Source organism: Conger conger, chromosome 13 (assembly GCF_963514075.1).
Source record: "Conger conger chromosome 13, fConCon1.1, whole genome shotgun sequence".
Lineage (NCBI taxonomy): Eukaryota > Metazoa > Chordata > Actinopteri > Anguilliformes > Congridae > Conger > Conger conger.
Window position 1 is genome coordinate 47,390,767 of NC_083772.1, and position 17,297 is coordinate 47,408,063.

A 17,297-nucleotide genomic window follows, 5' to 3' on the forward strand; every position below is an offset into this window, starting at 1 on the left:
GTTAGGATGTGTAACTCCTCTGTTAGGGTGCGTAACTCCCCCGTTAGGATGTGTAACTCCTCTGTTAGGATGCGTAACTCCCCGTTAGGGTGTGTAATTCCCCCGTTAGGAAGCGTAACTCCCCCGTTAGGGTGTGTAACTCCCCCGTTAGGCTGCGTAACTCCCCCGTTAGGATGCGTAACTCCCCCGTTAGGATGTGTAACTCCCCCGTTAGGAAGCGTAACTCCCCGTTAGGGTGTGTAATTCCCCCGTTAGGAAGCGTAACTCCCCCGTTAGGGTGTGTAACTCCCCCGTTAGGGTGTGTAACTCCCCCGTTAGGGTGTGCAACTACCCCGTTAGGATGTGTAACTCCCTCGTTAGGATGTGAAACTCCCCCGTTAGGATGTGTAACTCCCCCGTTATGAAGCCTAACTCCCCCGTTAGGATATGTAACTCCCCTGTTATGAAGCGTAACTCCCCCGTTATGAAGCGTAACTCCCCCGTTATGAAGCGTAACTCCCCCGTTATGAAGCGTAACTCCCCGTTAGGGTGTGCAACTCCCCCGTTATGATGATACTGGTGATGATGAGGATACGATGGCGGTGAAAACCCATCTGACCTTTGACCCCCTGTGGAGGCAGTCTCGGCAGAGCTGCATGACGTCCCTCAGCGTGGGAGCCGTCGCTGCCTCCGCCATCTTGCTCTTAACCGAAGAGATGAACTCGCTGATCAGCTGGGCCAGAGACTGCAACATTTCCCCCATCAGACACAGGTCAGGTACGCTCATTTTAAAGCAGGGGAGTCAATCTCATCCCAAAAGGGCCTGTGATCAACTAAGTAAATAATCAGGGTCTTCAATCAAGAAGAAATGTCACAAATGTGGACTGATCTCTTCAAATAAACTAATAATAAATTTTAAAAAATGAGAATCCAGTGTTGTTGTGCTGGGCTGTAATGAAACCCTGCTCCCTTTTCCAGATGTGATTGGAACCTGTCATGTTGAAGGTTTAAAAGACAACACAAGGGGGCAGCACAGAGCAATCACCCCAGGAAAACTGAGCCAGTGGCGCAGGTGAACGTCCATCAGCCTTAACCCCATATTACTCCAGGGGGGATTGCCCCCTGCTTTGGCTTATCAGCTGTAAGTTGCTTTGGATAAAAGCATCAGCTAAATAACAAATTATTCGTAATTATTATGACCTTGGCCTTCTGGAAGAGTGGGGACCTGCAAGCCTCTTGCTCAGTGATGAGTCCAGCACACAGGTACCCCGCCAAAACGCCGGTGAGAAGGGCGGAGCCTCGGACCAGGCAGTCTGGGGGGGTGGTCTGAGACTGGGGGGTGGGGCAGAGACACAGAACTTCATCAGCACATTATCTTACAAACACTCATGGAGGCCGCAAAATGCGTTACATTTCTTCCCATTTTCAATTTTATTCTGATTGATGTTTTTTTGTTTTTTTGTATGTTATGGAATTATATTTTTATATTGATTTGACCCTTGTTTGCCATCAGTGAGTGGGTGAATGGTATATAGCTAAATACAAATCATAATAAAAACTGAAATCATAATAGAAAAGCTGAATGCGAGGCATCTAATTTCTTATGATTAGCTCCATGAATCTGAGAGATTATTTCCATGTAAATAATTTGGAGAGAGCTATTCACCCAATGAGACCAGGAGAGAGAGTGTGGTGGCTTCCATCTTTGGTGTGGTAGTTGGTGGGGTAAATAGGCACTCACAGGGGCAGTTGGTGAGGTAAATAGACACTCACAGGGGCAGTTGGTGGGGTAAATAGGCACTCACAGGGGCAGTTGGTGGGGTAAATAGGCACTCACAGGGGCAGTTGGTGGGGTAAATAGGCACTCACAGGGGCAGTTGGTGGGGTAAATAGGCACTCACAGGGGCAGTTGGTGGGGTAAATAGGCACTCACAGGGGCAGTTGGTGGGGTAAATAGGCACTCACAGAGGCAGTTGGTGGGGTAAATAGCCACTTACAGGGGCAGTTGGTGGGGTAAATAGGCACTCACAGGGGCAGTTGGTGGGGTAAATAGGCACTCACAGGGGCAGTTGGTGGGGTAAATAGGCACTCACAGGGGCGGTTGGTGGGGTAAATAGGCACTCACAGGGGCAGTTGGTGGGGTAAATAGGCACTCACAGGGGCAGTTGGTGGGGTAAATAGGCACTCACAGGGGCGGTTGGTGGGGTAAATAGGCACTCACTTCGAGGGAGTAGCAGTTGAGCAGCTGGTCAGCCACAGACAGGAGGTTCTGCTCCACCCGCTCCCTGAGCGCTGGGATGACGGTGCACTGAGCGTCCACAGGGGGCGCTGTGGCCCCGCCAGGGGGCCCCGCGGGGTCAGGGGTCACTTCATCAAAGGTGAACTGCAGGTACAGGCTCTCGATTTGGGAAAGAGGATCATCGCACTCGTAGTTCTGGCTGTTCGGGCTCCAGACACTTTTGGCAGTAGAGAGCAATCGAGAGGAACATACTGAAAAAGCAATACTTATACAATACGTTCTACATTTATAGTATGCAAGAATGACACACATATTTTCCAATATAGTGTGCCTGTTTATTTGTTAACTATGTGGTGCATATTAAGCTTTTTCCAGATATATAAAAATGATCCAGAGCTCCAGAGATCTAACCCTTGTGCTGAGAATGTGTCCATTTGGTAGATCTGGGTTTAAATAGAGTTGTCTGCTGTACTGGAACTAATTAAATAATCCCAAAAGTGTAAACCCCTCCATCTGCTCCTCCTTCCAGGTTAAATGAACCCGGAAAGGACAATAGAGCACAGACATTTTTTTTAATCCAAAATGAATGCTATTGTCAATCCTTCACCTCTCCAGCGATGCACTCTGAAGAAAGAGCATGCCAGCTCTGCTGTCCTTCAGCGTCAAGCACACGACGATTCTGGGAACCAGGAGACGTGGAAACTCACTGCAAGGAGAGAGAAGGAGATCAGCTATCACTCTCACCCCATGAACAGCATGGGTATGAGCAAACACCAAGGACCTTCAACATCTTCAACATCCACACCTCAGACAAACTCATTTATTATTCATATTTTTCATTATTATACTAAGTATTTTTGTTAAGCAGGAAGAAGAAGAAATGTGTTGGTGACAGACGTGTCGTGGGGTCTGCAGATGACCAGGTGCGGTTTGGAGCTGTCCTCTGCCTCCTCGCCCTGCTCATTCATCAGCAGCCAGCCAATGACAGCCTCCTTCAGCCCGGGAGCCCCGCCCCCCTCCAGCCCCGCCCCCAGGCTGTCCCAGGATAGGTCCAGAGCTTTGGGGACGGCACATTTCAGCAGGACCTGGGACAGGCACGTCACCGTGGCGCTACATCACGCAACAACAGGAACAAACAAACAAACGAACAGCTAAAATGCTATCGCAGAACGAAAAGTCCAAATAAAAGTTTCGTAGTGCCCAGGAAATTAACCTTTAAATCGAATGAACCAAAACAGCAGTTTACCCCATGTACCCTAGTTGGGGACCCACCTCTAATCCTTATACCCTCCAGACTCCAGTTTGGGAGCCCAAACCCATACACCATATGCCACAATATAACACAACACAACACAATGTACCACAAAGCAACATAAAACAACATAACACAACACAATGTACCATAAAACAACATACCGTAACATAAAACAATGATGAGAAATGGCCATTCAGCCGAACAATGCGCAGCAATTTTCCAACACTCCAACGCCTAGTACCTACTGCTTTGCTTACCAAAAATTTAGATAGCACCATATCAAGCCTGCTCCTCCTCTACATGACCTGACAAGCTGTTCCACACAGTGACCTCTCTGTGGAAAAAATACTTCTTAATGTCTGTGTATAATTGATCTAATTTCCATATCGTCACGGACACTCACCAGGAAGGCTTGCAGGCGGAGCCGGTGAAGACCTTCCAGAAGTCCCTGCTGAGGGGCACCAGCGCCCCCTGGAGGACAGCGCAGAGCAGGTCCAGGCAGAGGGCCTCGGTGTGGGGCGAGCTGACCCCCCGCAGGGCCAGAGCCCAGAGCCGCGCCCACAGCTTGCGCAGCTCGCCGGCCTGGGCGTGGCTTTGGGCGGGGGAGGCAGGGGGCCGCAGGGCGGGGCAGAGGGCCACGTGGCAGAGGCAGCGCAGGACGTAGGGGCCCCGCTCGCCCCTGCGCTGCTCAGACAGGAGCGTGCACAAAGCCCCCAGCAGGGGCAGCAGCTCCGAGTCAGGGAGCACCTGCGGGTACCTGGACACCAGCACCGAGGAGATCTGCAGCCTGAGGGGAAGGGGGTCTGTCAGCCGGAGAGCAGTGTTACAGCAGCCCAGTGTTACAGCAGTGTTACAGCAGTGCAGTGTTACAGCAGTGCTACAGCAGCCCAGTGTTACAGCAGTGTTACAGCAGTGTTACAGCAGTGCAGTGTTAGTGCAGTGTTACAGCAGTGTTACAGCAGTGGTACAGTAGTGTTACAGCAGTGCAGTGTTAGTGCAGTGTTACAGCAGTGTTACAGCAGTGCTACAGCAGCCCAGTGTTACAGCAGTGTTAGAGCAGTGCAGTGTTACAGCAGTGTTACAGCAGTGTAGTGTTACAGCAGTGCTACAGCAGCCCAGTGTTACAGCAGTGTTAGAGCAGTGCAGTGTTACAGCAGTGTTAGAGCAGTGCAGTGTTACAGCAGTGTTACAGCAGTGCAGTGTTACAGCAGTGTTACAGCACTGTTAGAGCAGTGCTAAAGCAGTGCAGTGTTACAGCAGTGTTACAGCAGTGTTAGAGCAGTGGTACAGCAGTGCGGTGGTACAGTAGTGTTACAGCAGTGCGGTGGTACAGTAGTGTTACAGCAGTGTTACAGCAGTGCAGTGGTACAGTAGTGTTACAGCAGTGTTACAGCAGTTCAGTGGTACAGGTTGGTCTCCTCACCAGGGAATGATGTCAAAGTCCTCCTGGTTGGGCTGCAGGTGGTCCCGGATCACCTCCCACCCCAGCTCCATGCGTCTGCGCTTGCTGGGGGTTCCCTGGGGGCTGTCCTGTTGCGCCCCCTTCAGGTGAGGTGTGGTACCCTCCAAAACCTGTGTGCCACGGCCAAAGAGCTGAAAACCAAAACAGCAGCAGTGAAACAGGTCTGTAAGCAGCGCCCACCCAATCACAGCTTCGCTAACAAGCGTGACTCACACTTCCAACCAATCAAAACTCCTGGAACAAGCGTGACTCACACTTCCACCCAATCACAGATTCTGCAGTGGGCTGTAACACTGGACACACCAGAGATGGATCACAAGTCTCACGATAAACACAAACTCTTCTTACACAGTATCAATGTGATACAATCATTTAATATTGTACCGGGTTAGTAATCATTTAATGTTGTATTGTTCTGAATTCATACTGTGCAGCAGCAATGCAGACTGACTGCGTGAATACCTATCGCCCGCTCTCATCCACTCGCACACACTCAGCGAGCGAGCCAATCACAGCTCTCACCTGGTGGCAGATGTCGGCGGTCAGCTCGATGAGGTTCTCCTTCACGGCGATGTGCCGTGACCCTGTGACGTACTTCCCCCGGCTGCCGATCTGACTGATCTCCCCCACCAGCGCTTCGTACAGGCTGTACAGCAGACCCTGCCACTTCCGCCAGTCCTCCGCATGGGCACCTGGACCAGGGGAAAGCCGCGGGTGGACAAACACGCTCCGGTGAGATGCTATGCAAGAGGCTAACCGGCACATTTCATTAAATCAGAATAAGGGCGGCCTGTAGCGTATTGGTTAAGGTACATGACTGGGACACGTAAGGTCGGTGGTTCGATCCCCGGTGTAGCAACAATAAGATCTGCACAGCCGCTGGGCCCTTGAGCCAGGCCCTTAACCCTGCATTGCTCCAGGGGAGGATTGTCTCCTGCTTAGTGTAATCAACTGTAGGTCGCTCTGGATAAGAGCGTCTGCCAAATGCCATTAATGTAATTTAATAAATCTGTTATAGAGGGATGCACCGATTTATCGTTAATTAATTGGCCATTTTTTTCCCAAAAGGGGGCCCTTCTTCATCTGCCCAAAAGAAAGTTCTGGAGCGGTGTGGAAAAGTCCAGTTAAGGGGATGATATAACAAGGACAGGAACAAAAAAAACATTTCAAAGTTCCTTTAATTTCTTGCATGAATTACATTGTTGTTTCATTGATTACTGGGAGTGTGTTGCAATTACCTTTTACATTCAGGATATTACCTGATTATCTGTTCAGGCATGTGTGAAAAGCTAAAGCTCTTCCGTCTGCATTACCAATAACATTCTTTAAACCGACATGGGCAGATATGTATCAGAGAAATCAAAACCACACCAGCACATCCCTAGTTATAAATGTGGTGCTGGAGGGGGAAGGCAAATTTAGCTCAGAACTAAACCCCTCTCTAGACCCCGGCCCGGTCAGAGACACAGAGAGGGAAGCTGGCAGAAGCCCGGTTTTATTTCAGCTCACCGGTGGCCTCCGTCTGGGCCCCCTTGGGGTGGTGCAGGCGCATCTGCAGGCGGAAGAACTCCACCACCTCCTCCTTCAGCGCGGGGCTGGGCCGGGCCTGGGTCCACACGCACAGCAGGGGCGGCACAAGCTCCTCGCCCAGGCCACACGCCCGCATGCGGCGGTTAGTGGCCGACGCCCGGAGGAAGACGTTCAGGGCGGAGACCAGGTGCTCCAGCACGGCCAGGTGCTTCTCCTGTCTGCACCCCCAAAAACACAAGTCAGAACCCCTCATCCCAAACACACAGGTCAGAACCCCTCATCCCAAACACACAGGTCAGAACCCCTCATCCCAAACACACAGGTCAGAACCCCTCATCCCAAACACACAGGTCAGAACCCCTCATCCCAAACACACAGGTCAGAACCCCTCATCCCAAACACACAGGTCAAAACCCCTCACCCCAAACACACAGGTCAGAACCCCTCACCCCCAAAAACACAGGTCAGAACCCCTCATCCCAAACACACAGGTCAGAACCCCTCATCCCAAACACACAGGTCAGAACCCCTCATCCCAAACACACAGGTCAGAACCCCTCATCCCAAACACACAGGTCAGAACCCCTCACCCCCAAAACACACAGGTCAGAACCCCTCACCCCCAAACACACAGGTCAGAACCCCTCACCCCAAAACACACAGGTCAGAACGCCTCACCCCCAAAAACACAGGTGAAAACCCCTCATCCCAAACACACAGGTCAAAACCCCTCATCCCAAACACACAGGTCAGAACCCCTCATCCAAAAAACACAGGTCAGAACCCCTCATCCCAAACACACAGGTCAAATCCCCTCATCCCAAACACACAGGTCAGAACCCCTCATCCCAAACACACAGGTCAGAACCCCTCATCCCAAACACACAGGTCAGAACCCCTCATCCCAAACACACAGGTCAGAACCCCTCATCCCAAACACACAGGTCAGAACCCCTCACCCCCAAACACACAGGTCAGAACCCCTCATCCCAAAAACACAGGTCAGAACCCCTCATCCCAAAAACACAGGTCAGAACCCCTCACACCCAAAAACAAAGGTCAGAACCCCTCACCCCCAAAAACACAGGTCAGAACCCCTCACCCCCAAAAGCACAGGTCAGAACCCCTCACCCCCAAACACACAGGTCAGAACCCCTCACCCCCAAAAACACAGGTCAGAACCCCTCACCCCGAACACACAGGTCAGAACCCCTTATCCCAAAAACACAGGTCAGAACCCCTCACCCCCCAAAACACAGGTCAAAACCCCTCATCCCAAACACACAGGTCAGAACCCCTCACCCCCCAAAACACAGGTCAAAACCCCTCATCCCAAACACACAGGTCAGAACCCCTCACACCCAAAAACACAGGTCAGAACCCCTCACCCCCAAAAACACAGGTCAAAACCCCTCATCCCAAAAACACAGGTCAAAACCCCTCACCTCAAAAACACAGGTCAAAACCCCTCACCCCCAAACACACAGGTCAAAACCCCTCATCCCAAACACACAGGTCAGAACCCCTCACCCCCAAAAACACAGGTCAAAACCCCTCATCCCAAACACACAGGTCAGAACCCCTCACCCCCAAAAACACAGGTCAGAACCCCTTATCCCAAACACACAGGTCAGAACCCCTCACCCCCCAAAACACAGGTCAAAACCCCTCATCCCAAACACACAGGTCAGAACCCCTCACCCCCCAAAACACAGGTCAAAACCCCTCATCCCAAACACACAGGTCAAAACCCCTCATCCCAAACACACAGGTCAGAACCCCTCACCCCGAACACACGGGTCAGAACCCCTCATCCCAAACACACAGGTCAGAACCCCTCACCCCGAACACACAGGTCAGAACCCCTCACCCCGAACACACAGGTCAGAACCCCTTATCCCAAACACACAGGTCCAAACCCCTCACCCCCAAAAACACAGGTCAAAACCCCTCACCCCAAAAACACAGGTCAGAACCCCTCACCCCCAAAAACACAAGTCAGAACCCCTCATCCAAAACACACAGGTCAGAACCCCTCATCCAAAACACACAGGTCAGAACCCCTCACCCCCAAAAACACAGGTCAAAACCCCTCATCCCAAACACACAGGTCAAACCCCCTCATCCCAAACACCCAGGTCAGAACCCCTCTCCCAAACACACAGGTCAGAACCCCTCTCCCAAACACACAGGTCAGAACCCCTCTCCCAAACACACAGGTCAGAACCCCTCACCCCGAACACACAGGTCAGAACCCCTCATCCCAAACACACAGGTCCAAATCCCTCATCCCAAAAACACAGGTCAAAACCCCTCATCCCAAACACACAGGTCAGAACCCCTCATCCCAAACACACAGGTCAGAACCCCTCATCCCAAAAACACAGGTCAAAACCCCTCAGCCCAAAAACACAGGTCAAAACCCCTCATCCCAAACACACAGGTCAAAACCCCTCATCCCAAACACACAGGTCAGAACCCCTCACCCCCAAAAACACAGGTCAAAACCCCTCATCCCAAAAACACAGGTCAGAACCCCTTATCCCAAACACACAGGTCAGAACCCCTCACCCCCCAAAACACAGGTCAAAACCCCTCATCCCAAACACACAGGTCAGAACCCCTCATCCCAAACACACAGGTCAGAACCCCTCATCCCAAAAACACAGGTCAAAACCCCTCACCCCAAAAACACAGGTCAGAACCCCTCACCCCCAAAAACACAGGTCAAAACCCCTCATCCCAAACACACAGGTCAAAACCCCTCATCCCAAACACACAGGTCAGAACCCCTCTCCCAAACACACAGGTCAGAACCCCTCTCCCAAACACACAGGTCAGAACCCCTCATCCCAAACACACAGGTCAGAACCCCTCACCCCGAACACACAGGTCAGAACCCCTCACCCCGAACACACAGGTCAGAACCCCTTATCCCAAACACACAGGTCCAAACCCCTCATCCCAAAAACACAGGTCAAAACCCCTCATCCCAAACACACAGGTCAGAACCCCTCATCCCAAACACACAGGTCAGAACCCCTCATCCCAAAAACACAGGTCAAAACCCCTCATCCCAAAAACACAGGTCAAAACCCCTCACCCGAAAAACACAGGTCAGAACCCCTCACACCCAAAAACACAGGTCAGAACCCCTCACCCCCAAAAACACAGGTCAAAACCCCTCATCCCAAAAACACAGGTCAAAACCCCTCATCCCAAAAACACAGGTCAAAACCCCTCACCTCAAAAACACAGGTCAAAACCCCTCACCCCCAAACACACAGGTCAAAACCCCTCATCCCAAACACACAGGTCAGAACCCCTCACCCCCAAAAACACAGGTCAAAACCCCTTATCCCAAACACACAGGTCAGAACCCCTCACCCCCAAAAACACAGGTCAGAACCCCTCACCCCCAAACACACAGGTCAGAACCCCTCACCCCCAAAAACACAGGTCAGAACCCCTCATCCCAAACACACAGGTCAGAACCCCTCACCCCCAAAAACACAGGTCAGAACCCCTCACACCCAAAAACACAGGTCAGAACCCCTCACCCCCAAAAACACAGGTCAAAACCCCTCATCCCAAAAACACAGGTCAAAACCCCTCACCTCAAAAACACAGGTCAAAACCCCTCACCCCCAAACACACAGGTCAAAACCCCTCATCCCAAACACACAGGTCAGAACCCCTCACCCCCAAAAACACAGGTCAAAACCCCTCATCCCAAACACACAGGTCAGAACCCCTCACCCCCAAAAACACAGGTCAGAACCCCTCACCCCCAAACACACAGGTCAGAACCCCTCACCCCCAAAAACACAGGTCAGAACCCCTCATCCCAAACACACAGGTCAGAACCCCTCACCCCCAAAAACACAGGTCAGAACCCCTCATCCCAAACACACAGGTCAGAACCCCTCACACCCAAAAACACAGGTCAGAACCCCTCACCCCCAAAAACACAGGTCAAAACCCCTCATCCCAAAAACACAGGTCAAAACCCCTCACCTCAAAAACACAGGTCAAAACCCCTCACCCCCAAACACACAGGTCAAAACCCCTCATCCCAAACACACAGGTCAGAACCCCTCACCCCCAAAAACACAGGTCAAAACCCCTCATCCCAAAAACACAGGTCAGAACCCCTCATCCCAAACACACAGGTCAGAACCCCTCACACCCAAAAACACAGGTCAGAACCCCTCACCCCCAAAAACACAGGTCAAAACCCCTCATCCCAAAAACACAGGTCAAAACCCTTCACCTCAAAAACACAGGTCAAAACCCCTCACCCCCAAACACACAGGTCAAAACCCCTCATCCCAAACACACAGGTCAGAACCCCTCACCCCCAAAAACACAGGTCAAAACCCCTCATCCCAAACACACAGGTAGGAACCCCTCACCCCCAAAAACACAGGTCAAAACCCCTCACCCCAAAAACAGAGGTCAGAACCCCTCAGCCCCAAAAACACAAGTCAGAACCCCTCATCCCAAACACACAGGTCAGAACCCCTCATCCCAAACACACAGGTCAGAACCCCTCACCCCCAAAAACACAGGTCAAAACCCCTCATCCCAAACACACAGGTCAGAACCCCTCATCCCAAACACACAGGTCAGAACCCCTCACCCCCAAAAACACAGGTCAAAACCCCTCATCCCAAACACACAGGTCAGAACCCCTCATCCCAAAAACACAGGTCAAAACCCCTCATCCCAAACACACAGGTCAGAACCCCTCATCCCAAACACACAGGTCAGAACCCCTCATCCCAAACACACAGGTCAGAACCTCTCATCCCAAACACACAGGTCCAAACCCCTCATCCCCAAACACACAGGTCAGAACCCCTCACCCCCAAAAACACAGGTCAGAACCCCTCATCCCAAACACACAGGTCAGAACCCCTCACCCCCAAAAACACAGGTCAGAACCCCTCATCCCAAACACAAAGGTCCGAACCCCTCACACCCAAAAACACAGGTCAGAACCCCTCACCCCCAAAAACACAGGTCAAAACCCCTCATCCCAAAAACACAGGTCAAAACCCCTCACCTCAAAAACACAGGTCAAAACCCCTCACCCCCAACACACAGGTCAAAACCCCTCACCCCCAAAAACACAGGTCAAAACCCCTCATCCCAAACACACAGGTCAGAACCCCTCACCCCCAAAAACACAGGTCAAAATCCCTCACCCCAAAAACACAGGTCAGAACCCCTCACCCCCAAAAACACAAGTCAGAACCCCTCATCCCAAACACACAGGTCAGAACCCCTCACCCCCAAAAACACAGGTCAAAACCCCTCATCCCAAACACACAGGTCAGAACCCCTCATCCCAAAAACACAGGTCAAAACCCCTCATCCCAAACACACAGGTCAGAACCCCTCATCCCAAACACACAGGTCAGAACCCCTCATCCCAAAAACACAGGTCAAAACCCCTCATCCCAAACACACAGGTCAGAACCCCTCATCCCAAACACACAGGTCAGAACCCCTCATCCCAAACACACAGGTCAGAACCCCTCACCCCCAAAAACACAGGTCAAAACCCCTCATCCCAAACACACAGGTCAGAACCCCTCATCCCAAACACACAGGTCAGAACCCCTCACCCCCAAAAACACAGGTCAAAACCCCTCATCCCAAACACACAGGTCAGAACCCCTCATCCCAAAAACACAGGTCAAAACCCCTCATCCCAAACACACAGGTCAGAACCCCTCATCCCAAACACACAGGTCAGAACCCCTCATCCCAAACACACAGGTCAGAACCTCTCATCCCAAACACACAGGTCCAAACCCCTCATCCCCAAACACACAGGTCAGAACCCCTCACCCCCAAAAACACAGGTCAGAACCCCTCATCCCAAACACACAGGTCAGAACCCCTCACCCCCAAAAACACAGGTCAGAACCCCTCATCCCAAACACAAAGGTCCGAACCCCTCACACCCAAAAACACAGGTCAGAACCCCTCACCCCCAAAAACACAGGTCAAAACCCCTCATCCCAAAAACACAGGTCAAAACCCCTCACCTCAAAAACACAGGTCAAAACCCCTCACCCCCAACACACAGGTCAAAACCCCTCACCCCCAAAAACACAGGTCAAAACCCCTCATCCCAAACACACAGGTCAGAACCCCTCACCCCCAAAAACACAGGTCAAAATCCCTCACCCCAAAAACACAGGTCAGAACCCCTCACCCCCAAAAACACAAGTCAGAACCCCTCATCCCAAACACACAGGTCAGAACCCCTCACCCCCAAAAACACAGGTCAAAACCCCTCATCCCAAACACACAGGTCAGAACCCCTCATCCCAAAAACACAGGTCAAAACCCCTCATCCCAAACACACAGGTCAGAACCCCTCATCCCAAACACACAGGTCAGAACCCCTCATCCCAAAAACACAGGTCAAAACCCCTCATCCCAAACACACAGGTCAGAACCCCTCATCCCAAACACACAGGTCAGAACCCCTCATCCCAAACACACAGGTCAGAACCTCTCATCCCAAACACACAGGTCCAAACCCCTCATCCAAAACACACACAGGTCAGAACCCCCCCCCCAAAAAAAAAAACCCCACACAGGTCAGAACAAAACAATTGAGATGAGTGAGGGCAGCACCCTCTTACCTGGCATTGCTCAGGGCTCTGGAGAAGAAGCTGAAGAGATCGTGTGTGAGCCCGTCGGTCTGCAGACAGCAGCCCTGCACCACGGTGTGGATGATCCTGCTCACCAGCACACGGTTTATAGCTCTGGAGGAGCCAGTGAACAAGCCGCAGTACAAATCCAACAGCTCTGTATGAAAAACACAATACAACAACTGCTGAGGATCCATCCATACATCTGACTGCTCTTTAATAGGGAAAATATACACAGAGCGCCATAATGTTTAGGACCTTTTTTTCTTGATTGGGCTCAGTACTCCAAAATTTTAGATTTGTATTCAAATTCAGCTTTTATTTTTTAAGGGTATTTTTTACATTAACATTAAAACTAATAATGGCGCCTTGAAATGGGGGGGAAATGCATAACAGAGTGATTTCTGCATGGCAAAACCAAATGCATAAAAATACCATTAAATAAAACCTGTGTGCACTTTTAACCACACGTGAATTGATTACAAAACATTATGGAGCTCACTGTACATAAAACGACAGTGAAAATGGTATCAATGTAAAAAAAATATGTACATAAATAATAATAATAATAATAATAATAATAATAATAAAAATAAAATAAACATCATCTCAGTGATGTCATATATAACAGTGTGGACTGACAACCTTAGTGGAAACTGGTCTTTTGTCAGTGAAACAGCCATATCTAATGACGGACACAGTTAGAATTGACAGTAGTGTGACTGTTGCTGTGCACGTTAAATGCTTCGTACTCGTCTTTTCTAGAGTGTTTTTCACAGGTTTCACAGACAGCAGTATGTCCGGAGAGGTTGTGGTTCAGCGTTGTGGCTCAAGAACACAACCACATCACTGCAACCAGGGTGTGAAGTCACATTTGTGTGGTCTTAAGCTCACTTCATTACACACAAGGCTACATTTGTGGAGAACTATCATCCATAAATAAGCATGTATAATGCACAATGCTAAGAATACTAACTGCGCCACTGCTGCTGGGTGACCTCGCACCAGTACTTGCGGACGGACAGGACGTCTTTCAGCAGAATGCTGCTGTAGTCTTCCCCGTAGGCACTGCAGCAGAACGAGTTGCCAAGGACATCCACGATGTGGGACAGAAGGTCCGCACATTTCAGCCTCGGACCTCCTGCAAGGACGACAACACAAGCTTTACCCACAGGCTCTGCCACCTCCAGCCAGCAGAAACGGGACGTGGCGCGCTTACGCTTGTTTGCGCAGCGGATGAAGCACTTGACCAGGCTGCTCAGCTCCTGCATCTTTTTGTGACGGTTGGCCTGGGTGGTGGCCGACACGTTAGCTTTGCCCGACTGCAACAGCTCAGTCTCCTTCTGGAGGTACCGCTGCAAGTACCTTCCGGGACGTAAAAGAAGCAAAGTTTACACATTTAATACTCAAATACACCCTGCTGAAAATTCTGCTCAAGCTGTTTTTTGGGGGGTTTTTTTTACACGTTTAGCTGGTCAGCCAGCAATTCACCAGCCTATATAGTCAGCTCATCAACAATTTTATCAACTTTTCCAGCTTAACCAGCTGTGACCAGTTACAGACCAGCTATGTCCAGATAGAAGTGTCAAAAACACATCTTAAACCAGCTTTTAGTATCAATTGCAACTTGTTTTAGCAGGACAGCAAAGTTGTATATTGCAAGATGTTAAACTGAGACTGTCAACTCGGAACAAGATGCACCAGATAATGTGTTATTGAAATCAAGTGACTTAATCGATTGCAATGGTATGTACCTAAATACAGCATCCCAGGTGAGCTGATTTGCTGTAGACGCTCTGTTTCTTGATACGCGATCCAGCTCCTCCACGGTGTCGGGGGAACGGATGAGTCGTCTGAATCGTTCCATCTCTTTCTGCACGGTGAAGGGATGTAGAGCATTTGGCGTTATCACATGCAGATTTAATGCGGTATATTTTTGTTTCTATATATGAGCATGGCGTCTACCTTCCTCTCCGTGGCCTTGTCATTTTCTAATCCACGGCAGCAAAGCCAGAGTTCATGAAGTGCCAAGCTCATGTTTGCACTCTCGGGCAAGATCCGCCGGCCAGCACGCCAGCTACTTCACCACACCAGATTTCTTCAAGACACAAGACAGGCAAATACAGACAGGCCGCTGCTTTGGGTTTAAATCACTCATAGCTCGGCATAGCTCACTTGCAATATACAATTATAGACTAGCAAAGAAACATCCAACGTTAACTTCAGCACTCTTGTTTTCACTCTTCTTAGTGGCCAGATGTTGATAGATAGTTTAGTAAATTAAAATGTAAACTTTAGACATGTCATTGTTAGTTCGAGGTTCAAGAAAATTCAGTAAGTATGAAAGTAAAGTGCATCCACATTGATGGATGTTTGTTATTTGTATGAATCAACTGTTTACATACTTGATTTTGCGCTCCCTGTTGCAGTTATACTTATAGCTACTGCTGTCAGAATCACAGCATGGAGATGCGCTTGAACCCGATTGTACTTCCTGTGACTGTAAATAATGCTCACTTCAAAATAAAAGTCTTTGTCCATCATCCACCTTGAAACGCAATTCACGTCTACCTATACGTTAAACGTGTTTAACCATTTACATAGCTATGTTTTTGCTTAATATATACTGTCTGGCAACGTTAGGCTAACGAAATCATGCACCCAATATCTTAACTGTATCGTATAGTCATATATTGCATTAGACTAATTTAGCTACATTTGGGGGGTTTTAAAGTCGATCCTGGGATCTCACTGCGCATGCCTGTTTTGTCCAAACCATAATTGCAGCGCCTAACTGAATAATGATCTCTGATTAAATGTACATAATTATACAAAATAACTTAAATATTCCTTTCTTGTTTCTACTTAGCTTATGACTAGAAGATTGGGGTGATAGGATGAGATAAAGTATTTGTAACTGTGTAACATCGCATCACTATTGTTATACTCCGTGACTTTTAATTCAGTGGATGATTGGACCAACGTCGCTCCGTGCGTTTCTTCCTCCTACGTATTTCAGGTGACAGAAATTCCGCGCCAATTTGAACAACAGAGAGGTGCAACATGTTTAGCACCATATAGCTAAGCGGCAATCTGTATAATATAGCTAATAAATGAGCTTTGATGCATTAATCAATTTTCAACAGACAAAAGCTGGAAAAAACTCCACAAGTAATCAGTTATGTTGCTGCCGTCGGACGTAGCGAGGCTAGTTTTAGGTAAGTTAGATCAACAACCCTTCATCTTTTGCTAGCTTAGTAGCTATCTAGCTTGTGTATTACGACTCGTAATACGAGTGTCAACTAACTTATCTGACGACCAGTCTGACCTGTCGGAATATTACATAGATTCTGGATTACACTATTTAATATATTTCGTCGATGTGGACACCTAATTCGAATCTGTGTTTTGTTTAACTTACTCCCCGAAAATATTACGGCATTAGCTAGTAATCAGTATAACCGATGTATAATTACAGTGGCGATTGATAACCATGAGATCTGCTGTAAAACAAGAAACTTATTGTTATATTTTTCATTGGTAAACCAGACATTGGTTGTTAATTTCGTTTCGTTTCATTGAGTTCGCTCACAATCCTATGTACAGTATACAATGCTAAGAGTACCGTTCTCGATTCAAATGTTCAACAATGAAGTAAATCTGAAATAATAACCTTTCACTTTGCACGTTTAATAGGATACCTTGAGCGAGAGGGGCTGTGGAGCACCATTCGGGCGTTCGTCCTGGAGAGCCCACATTTGAAGGAGTACGGAAGTCACCAGCACAACAGTGGGGCAATTTCTGCATGTGTATTTGTGAGTAGACTTACTTGTGTAAAATACGCCACGGTTCTAATAACGTTGGATACACAATAATTCCTCCACCTATTTCTTTGCACACATGAGATTAACGCTACAATTATGTCCGGTAAAATTGGTTGTCCACATCAGATTACTGTAGACGTGTATTAATGTGGTGTTATAATCCCCTACTTGTTGTATTAATTTATTGAAATTAAATTATGTACACCCCAATTGTTGTTGTATTTCAGTCTTTGTTTGGAAAAAATCTGACTGCAATTCTGGCCGAATATGTCGCAGCCAAGTTTACAGGTATGGAAGTTGATAGAATAATATGATACAGCCTAAAAATCTATGC

At 49.1% G+C, this 17,297-nt stretch overlaps 1 protein-coding gene and 1 pseudogene across 8 annotated transcripts in view; both read right to left on the bottom strand.

Annotated features, from left to right (window-relative positions):
• The window catches only part of atm (ATM serine/threonine kinase), a 55,830-nt gene extending 40,150 nt beyond the window's left edge, over nucleotides 1-15,680 (bottom strand). For 7 of the 8 annotated variants that reach the window (XM_061216270.1, XM_061216273.1, XM_061216272.1 and 4 more), the window contains exons 1-15: nucleotides 15,545-15,680; nucleotides 15,105-15,237; nucleotides 14,894-15,012; nucleotides 14,359-14,504; nucleotides 14,116-14,280; nucleotides 13,131-13,296; nucleotides 6,445-6,683; nucleotides 5,458-5,627; nucleotides 4,897-5,066; nucleotides 3,877-4,260; nucleotides 3,116-3,328; nucleotides 2,826-2,924; nucleotides 2,201-2,435; nucleotides 1,180-1,311; nucleotides 599-724 (exon numbers count right to left, since the gene is read on the bottom strand). In XM_061216270.1, coding sequence (XP_061072254.1) covers nucleotides 599-724; nucleotides 1,180-1,311; nucleotides 2,201-2,435; nucleotides 2,826-2,924; nucleotides 3,116-3,328; nucleotides 3,877-4,260; nucleotides 4,897-5,066; nucleotides 5,458-5,627; nucleotides 6,445-6,683; nucleotides 13,131-13,296; nucleotides 14,116-14,280; nucleotides 14,359-14,504; nucleotides 14,894-15,012; nucleotides 15,105-15,176 — 2,436 coding nt within the window. In that variant the 5' untranslated portion in view covers nucleotides 15,177-15,237; nucleotides 15,545-15,680. Of the gene's footprint in view, nucleotides 1-598; nucleotides 813-1,179; nucleotides 1,312-2,200; nucleotides 2,436-2,825; nucleotides 2,925-3,115; nucleotides 3,329-3,876; nucleotides 4,261-4,896; nucleotides 5,067-5,457; nucleotides 5,628-6,444; nucleotides 6,684-13,130; nucleotides 13,297-14,115; nucleotides 14,281-14,358; nucleotides 14,505-14,893; nucleotides 15,013-15,104; nucleotides 15,238-15,544 lie in introns of those variants that run through there. The other variant, XM_061216275.1, reaches the window with a different exon arrangement.
• The window catches only part of LOC133107602 (uncharacterized), a 980,437-nt pseudogene that overhangs the window by 855,215 nt on the left and 107,925 nt on the right, over nucleotides 1-17,297 (bottom strand).